Genomic DNA, 7788 nt, shown 5'->3' with positions numbered 1-7788 from the left:
ATTTAAGACCGGTTTAGGAGTTCATATTTTAAGGTTTAGGGAGTATAGATTTAGAGATTATGGATTAGGGATTATGGTTTAAGGGTTGGGATTTAAGGTTTAGGGGTTTAGGGGTTAGATGTTAGGGGTTAAGAGTTAGGGATTTAGAGTTTAGGAATTTAGGGCTCGGGTTAAGGTTTTGGGTTTAGATTAATTATTTTTTAATTTATATTTTAAATATGTTCTTATATAATTGTAAAAGAGATAATAATAAATTAAATATATTGAAATTATGAGTATAGTTTAAATTATTTAAGAGATATATAATAGATAGAGTTTATATGTATTGAATGGTTAATTTAAGGTTTAATGTTAAGGTCTACTTGAGATTTAATTGTTAAATGATGAAATTTTATACAATTAATTAATGTTTTATATTTAAAAATATTTAATCTAAACCATTTGATATATTTAAATATTAGATTTTAAAAAATATTGATAAATAAATAAATAAAAATAATGATTGATATGGATAGGTAACTATCTATTTTGGATAGGACCAAATTCTAACAAATAAAAATGAAATACAAAACTAAAATTATTCCACATCGAACATCTAGCAAAATAATTATATTTTAGTTAAGAAGAAATATCTCCAATAAAATAGAGATTAGATTGGAAAAGAATAATATAAAATTATGATTAACGTCTCCATTTTTAATAAAATTTGATATATGAGAGATTGATTGCTTACATTGAATAATTCTAACTTAATAACTAATTACGACCATTTAATCATTTGTTTTCTTATTAAAATATAATGTATTTATTTTGTTTACATAGAGAGTACTTAGTTTTTTTTATAAAAATTCAATTTATAAAAAATAGTAATAATAAATGTTTTATAAAATCACTTAACCAATAATTTTTAACAAACAAGATAAAAAATTTTTAGCAGAACAAAATAGCGTCATTTTGTTTAAAATAAATTAATTTTTTGCGGGACTTTTATGAAAAATACCACACAAAAGGTAAGCAACAACCGTTTTATCCCAAAATTTCCCCCTAAAACCCCTAATTTTTCCCCCTAAAATCGGTATACTTAAAACACCCTTTAGGTTTTTTAGATTTATTTGTTTGATTCATTAATGTTTAATTGCAGATTAGTAGGGATTCAATATGGATTTCTGTTAATGTTTTTGATTCCGTTCTGTTTGTCAATTTCCATTGTAGGATTTATGTTACTTGTGCTATTTCAGACATCTTTTAAACTGATTTTGTATGAAATTCTCTCTCTCGCTCTATGATTGCTAGGATTTTCATTCTTGGAATTTTTGTGAGTGTTTCTGTATTAGGTTTTAAGAAGCCGAACTAATAGCCTTGCTTAGCAGCAAGCACTACATACCAACGCCAGCTGAAGATGGAGACGGAGAACCAGAACCCTTTTCAACTTGATGTGGGAAATCTTTTCGCTTTTAACCCTTTTCACAACTTTCCTTCCCTCCCCACTTCCAGGTTTGCCCCTTTTATTCCTTCATAATAATTATTGTTTTTGTAGTAGTTTGCCCCAGTTTGATTTTTTAGATGATCTGTTATATGGATATTTTTCGTCTTTCTCTTTGGGGTATTTTTTTTATTGGAATCATGAGAAATTTCTTAGGGGCAAAGGTGATTTGGAGCTCTAAAATAAATTGAATAGCCATGAACTATGGTACTTATTTCCTTCAAACTTGGTTAAGATAGTTTTTTTCTTTAAAGCATGAACAGCAGATTTTTGTTTTGCTTATTTGATCTGTAAAAGATGTGGAATTTTGTTCCTTTTTGGTTTTACCCATTCTTTGAATATATGTAGAAATTGACATTGCTATTTTCTAGAGTAAAGATTTTTTGCTCCTTTTTTTGGACAATATCTTAATCATATTCGACACATACTATTAGTCTTATTCCAACCTGCAATTCCCATTCTTTGATGGCATTCCCTTGTACCCTAATATTTATGTCATTTTAGCAGTTTAAATGTTAGCCTATGATTTTACATATCATGCTTATGGGTGTCGATGGTTGCTGGAATTAAACTTCGATCTCTTTTTTATAAGCATCATTTTCATCCAAACTTTCTAGTTCTTCATGAGGAGATGAGAAGCTTGATGAACACGGGGACGCTTATGAAACAAAGGATAATAGTGATATGTACTTGGACAAATATGGGAAAGATCATGAAATGAATGTAAAGATCTTAATTTATTGCCTTTTTTCTTTGTTACGATTCTGTCTTCTTTTCTAGTGGATTGTTCGGGAGTCCTGAAAAATCATTTGGGCGGATCTTAACTTGAGGCAATTGCTGTGTTTGCAACATAGACACCCTGATTTTGTGCATTTGAGATTCCTTGGATAGGTTTTATGCACCCTTGAAGGCATAAGAATAGGTGGTAAAAGAAAATGTTTAGAACTGGAATCTTTTTATAGATAGATAATGATGTCTTGTAGATTTGGTGCTAAATAAAGAATTAATCCTTATTTTGGAGTTTGGGTTTCTTACTTCTTGGTTTAGTTCTCTTTTCTACTGTTATAATGGTGGTTTTAATATTCTTATGCGTCAATTTTTTCTACAATTGTAATAGACAGAGCTATATTTTTAGAATTTCTTTCTGGCCAAACTATTGCTCTCTTTCTGTAAGTGAAAAATTGGAAAAGGTTATATAATTTAAAGATTAGTTATCCATGTGAGTCTGTATAAAAAAATTATACATGTAAGTCAAATTTTAAGAGATTATGAAATCAGTAAAATATTTGGTGAAGAAAGGAAAATCGTAACAAATGTAACAAAATCATAGTTGATCCCAAGCTGTTAAACTTTTATAAGTAGGCATCAACTCTTCACTGAGTTTCTCTTGAGTTGCATACTTAAACTCTCCCTTACAGCAGTTTTGGATAACTCTTACTTTCTCCCTACTCCATGGCCTTTGGTAAAGCTTTGTAAAAGAAAATTATTTATTGGGTGCTCGAAGTCAAAGAAAATTATTTAAGGTAGCTGAGATCCAACCAACTCCAGCCTTAAAAAACAGAAATAAAAAAGAACTGAAGAGATTTTTTGACCCTGTTCTGGTTAGCTATCATGATAATGTCAATTACCATTTATTAAAGTTCCTTTTCCATTTGTGCATTTTAACTTTTTGACCATATGATTGTAGAATCGCATGGAAACTAGATCTGGGGTTAAGGATTCTATTCCTGCTTGGATCAAGTTCTCTGTTCAAGCACCTGGTGAAATCCCATACAGTGGAATATACTATGATCCACCAGAAGAGGTATATTTAGTGTGGTTTGCTTTGAAATATTAAATGACTTAATTCTTTTCAAACTATGAGCTGCTAAAATAATTGGAGCCTGGGTAAAATCAGGAGTACTAGCTAATGTTTGTAATACTTTTAAAATGAATGCATGAGTGTGAAGATGCACCAGCATGCATAAAAAACGAGTTTAAAGAGAAATAATTTCTTATACTTCTTTGAATAATTATGCAAGGAGGTTGTTTTTTATGAAAGTAGTGTTGGTGTTAAGAATCAACTCCCTTAAAAAAGTTTATAACTAACCGATTTTGGTTGGTTCACTTTCGTATGTGAAATCAGTTTTTAAGTTATGTTATTGCATGTGCATGTTTAATCACTGCCAGATTCAAGTAGTTATATGTATCTAATCTCAAATTTTTGTTACTCTCTTGTGTGACTAACGGAATTTATATTGTGACAGGAAAAGTACGTATTCAAACACCCCCATACAAAAAGACCAAAATCACTTAGAATTTATGAATCACATGCTGGAATGAGTAGCATCGTATGCATCTCTCTTTTCCCTTGTATGAATTGTTATTCCAGTCTTCTGTCAGATTGCTTAACGGTTCTAATTTATTGATACTTGCTATCATGCCATATTTTTTGTACTGTTTCTTCCAATATTTTATATGACATGTTCCTCCAAGACTTTGAGAATGAAAAGAAAAGCAGGAGTTTTTTATACTGAAAAATCATCTTGGTATTATATTTAAAAACATGCACTGGGAAGTGCATCGAACTGTATAGCTGTCTCAAGAAACCTTTTAATTTTAAAATGAGTCTGAATCCCGATGACAGAGTGACCTCTCCTAAAGAGAAAAGGATGGATTAAGCTTTCCAAAACCCTTGTAGGTGTATGTGGCCTACTTCCCTTGTTCTTTGATTAAAGGAAATTAGACTGTCTTCCATTTGATTTGCATTAAATATTGAGTATTACTTCTATAAATGATATTGCAAATGCCAAATAGCTAGTCACTTGGATCTCTGTTAACTGCTTTGTGTATTGAAATATCTCACTTAGCAGTTAGAAATCAACAAAATGAAAGTTTAATTGCATTTCATTAGGATTCTTCACCCATTTCTAAAACCTATTAAGAAGCCTGGATTTGCAATTAAACCAAAATCTGGAACTATTTTTCATCTTCTTGTCTGTATGATGGTTATTAACTAAGGTGTCTATCTGGGTCCACAAGGTCCTGTGACATGGTATTACAAATATATAGTTTTAAGGGCTTTTGGAGGTTCTTGCGTCTTAATAAGCTAAGTTGTATGCAGCTTACAGACAATTAATATTCTTAAATGTAGAAGACAACCATTCCATTTTTTTCATTTTTGCTACATGTTACTAAATATGCTAAAACCCAATTCAAGTTACTGTTTTAGCACTCACAAACTGTTATTGTATCAGTGTGACCATTCCTTTTGTCTTTTTCTTGGTTCTCATTAGTTTTTTCTCTGGGAATTTTAGTTTCAGGCCTAATTTGTGTTTAGGTAGATTTTTTAATTATTTTGGTTCTTTGGGAATTTTAATTATTTTTTTAATAGATGAATGGACAACTTATTTATTTGTTGCTACTGCTGATTGTGCTTAATTGGATATTAGAAATGTCCTTTTCAAATATTATTGAATTGGAAAATTAGAGGTCCATTCCTCACTTTCCTTCAACCCGAATCCTGACTTTCAATTGCTAAACTTTTTTGACAGTTTAAAAATTGGAAATTTCTGCTCATGAGAGTTGGTGCCTGGTGTAAAGCTTGATGAGGGAAGAGTATAGAACTTAGTGATATTATGATGGTTTTTGAATTTCCATTTTAGTCTATAAATTTTGAAGTTTACAAAACATGGCTGCAAAACATGCAGTTGTAAGTCAAGTTTTTTTGTGTGATTTTAGACTTTTTTTTTTGTTTATTTGCTCTAACTTATTTGTTTTTTTCTTTGCAGGATGCTGCTACAGGCAGTATTAGTAGGAATCTAGATAATCCATTGTTAGTTGTGCCTCTTAAACCCTCTGTTGCGGAGTTTCCAGCTGCCAAGAAGGAAGAGCAAAGTGATCGATTGAGTAATTTGGTTGGAGCTGGTTACCAAGCTTTTGAAGATGCTATTTTAAATAAACTGACAAAGGTATGACCTTGCTGCCATATATCGTACAGCCGATTCTGTGAGCTAAATTTTGTCTAGTAATTAGATTTAGAATATTTAACTTGATGTGCCATTTCTTCCTGGTCCAGAATCTCAGACTTTGGCCTTTTTTTCCCATTGTTGAGTAGGTCGGGAGTCATGAATGAAGTTTGAGATACACATTAGCCGTTAAATCTGGTTGATTTTTGCTACTGTAAAGTATTTATGGAATAGAAAGAAAGCTATGCATTATTATCTGTTAGATTTTAATCTAGCTGTTCCACATTTTTAAGATGTTATTAGAATTGCATCTGCCAAGCATTAGTGTTCTTAGAACTCTGTTATATCTTGTTAAATGCATCTTTTCCTACTTTTGTAATTTGAATTTCCACCATGTGTTTTTATATTTGATCACTTTTCCTCGACATTTATTATTGACCAGGCTGCCAAAAAACAACAAAAATGATGACAAAAAGGTCTTAGGAGCAGATTGCAAATGCATCAGTGGCATTTTATCCACAGATGTTTTGCCAACATGTCCTAAATTTACTAGTTCGGGATTGAATTTTAGCTTTCTGAAGTATACCTTTTAAGAAGAGAGATGAACCATTCGGGTTAAAGACATAAGTTCTTATGTATGTAAATTCTATCTTCATTTATTAATGCTCAATACTTCAAACTATTTGATCTGTAATTTTCATAAGTAGAAAATTCTTCTTACAATCTATGCAATAATATTTGTTTTCTTATTGTAAGAATATTTTTAACATTGTAAATTTTAACATTATTGTAAGAATATTTTGAATTATACTTCAGTTATCAATTTATATCATATATTTTTCGTTGAATTTGAAGTATCATTTAGATTTGTTGTTTTTGGTTGGATTTCATGCTACAGGAAGGGTTGTATACGGATGAAAATTGGATGTTACAAATTTAAAAAAGTTAGTGGCGTTTTTTCATAAACGCCGCTAAAGAACCGTTTCTTTAGCGGCGTTTGTGGGTAAAGCGCCGCTAAAGGTCATGTTCTTTAGCAGCGTTTTTTATAAAAGCGCTGCTAAAGGCTATGTTCTATAACGGCATTTTTTCAAATAAATGCCGCTAATTTTTGCGGCGTTGTCTATAGAGGCGTTTTTGCGGCGCTTTCAGTTTTAGCGGTGCTGTTGCTATAGGCTTAAAAGAACGCCGCTAAAAGCCTGTTTTGCTGTAGTGATTTATAATTTTTAATATATATGTTTGAACCTAAAGTTGTTAGTTGCCTTAGATAGTTTCAATTGAAGGGAAGTGTCTCACTGCAATGGCCATTTTAGCTGCCACTGCAACAATTGAGTAAATAAAATAAACAAAGAACACACAAGATTGTTTACATAATTCCGTTTTCCTACATGTGCGTAACCTAGCTCAATGAGCAATTCCACTATATTTATTCTACAATAAAACAACCGAATCACACTCTATAACTCTCCAAGTATAGAAACCTCATTTTTATGCTTAAAGACTAGAACACTCACCTCTAAATTTCTTTCCTAAGAATTAGGATATAAACATAAACAGTTTACTCTTCAAATGCACTCACAAAATAAGTTCCTCAATGAACAATAATATATTGTCCATGCTCTTTTTCAAAACCTATACAAGTCTCTCAATATATAAGAGTTTTTAAAACTTGCTAATACTAGTGATTAATTACGATCCAACCTCTTGAAAATAGGGGTTACAAAATAGCAAAGGTAACATACTAATATAAGGTGAACTAATGGAGATTCAAGTTTCAATGACAATTTCAATATAATCCTGACTGGTTCTCCATAACCCAATAGTGGCGTAATTGATTGATCTGATCCGATCCAATCCAATCAAATCTTCAAAGATATTTGTTTTAACTGGATTGGTCTTTAAAGTTGGGATTCCATATTTACACAATATCATTGCAGTTCATAGCCCAAATATTTTATTTCAATAAATTACCAATTCCAAATACGGCAAGTATGCTAGACTGTCGCAGGGTCAATGAAAGTGGCCACTTCCGACTAGAACATAACAAGCCACTTCAAAACTTGCCTCAACAATATGTTTTCTATTTAAATGAGAACTAATCTAATTTATAATAAAAGTCTATTAATTTTGAAAAAGAATTGAAATAATAAGATAATATTTTAAAGTAATGAAAAAAAAAAGTGGGAAGCAACCAATAGTAAAATATTAAGTAATTAGATAAAATAACTTGTCGCACGAATATGAGTCAAAATTTCACTTACAAAGAACATTACATTAATGTTTCATTACTTTTGATATAATATTTCACAACACAATGGTAAACAATATTCACAATTATGTAAGTATTATTAAAATAAAATA

The 7788-nt window shown here is 30.7% G+C and overlaps 1 protein-coding gene across 2 annotated transcripts; it reads left to right on the top strand.

Moving 5' to 3' along the window:
- Positions 1-998: 998 nt before the first annotated feature.
- On the top strand, positions 999-6278 carry LOC105776082 (1,4-alpha-glucan-branching enzyme 2-2, chloroplastic/amyloplastic). 2 transcript variants are annotated; one of them, XM_052622899.1, is made up of 7 exons: positions 999-1075; positions 1335-1494; positions 2101-2206; positions 3171-3287; positions 3730-3813; positions 5254-5433; positions 5873-6278. In XM_052622899.1, exons 3-7 carry the CDS (start codon positions 2168-2170, stop codon positions 5894-5896), a joined length of 444 nt encoding a protein of 147 aa, XP_052478859.1. In that variant the 5' UTR covers positions 999-1075; positions 1335-1494; positions 2101-2167; the 3' UTR covers positions 5897-6278. The 2 variants fall into 2 exon arrangements, with proteins under 2 accessions (XP_052478859.1, XP_052478860.1); XM_052622900.1 differs by lacking the exons at positions 999-1075; positions 2101-2206 and having other exon boundaries at positions 1082-1494.
- The last annotated feature ends 1510 nt before the right edge of the window (positions 6279-7788 follow it).

Source organism: Gossypium raimondii, chromosome 10 (genome assembly GCF_025698545.1).
Source record: "Gossypium raimondii isolate GPD5lz chromosome 10, ASM2569854v1, whole genome shotgun sequence".
NCBI lineage: Eukaryota > Viridiplantae > Streptophyta > Magnoliopsida > Malvales > Malvaceae > Gossypium > Gossypium raimondii.
Note: the sequence above shows the minus strand (reverse complement) of the source record. Positions and strands in the feature narration are given on the sequence as shown.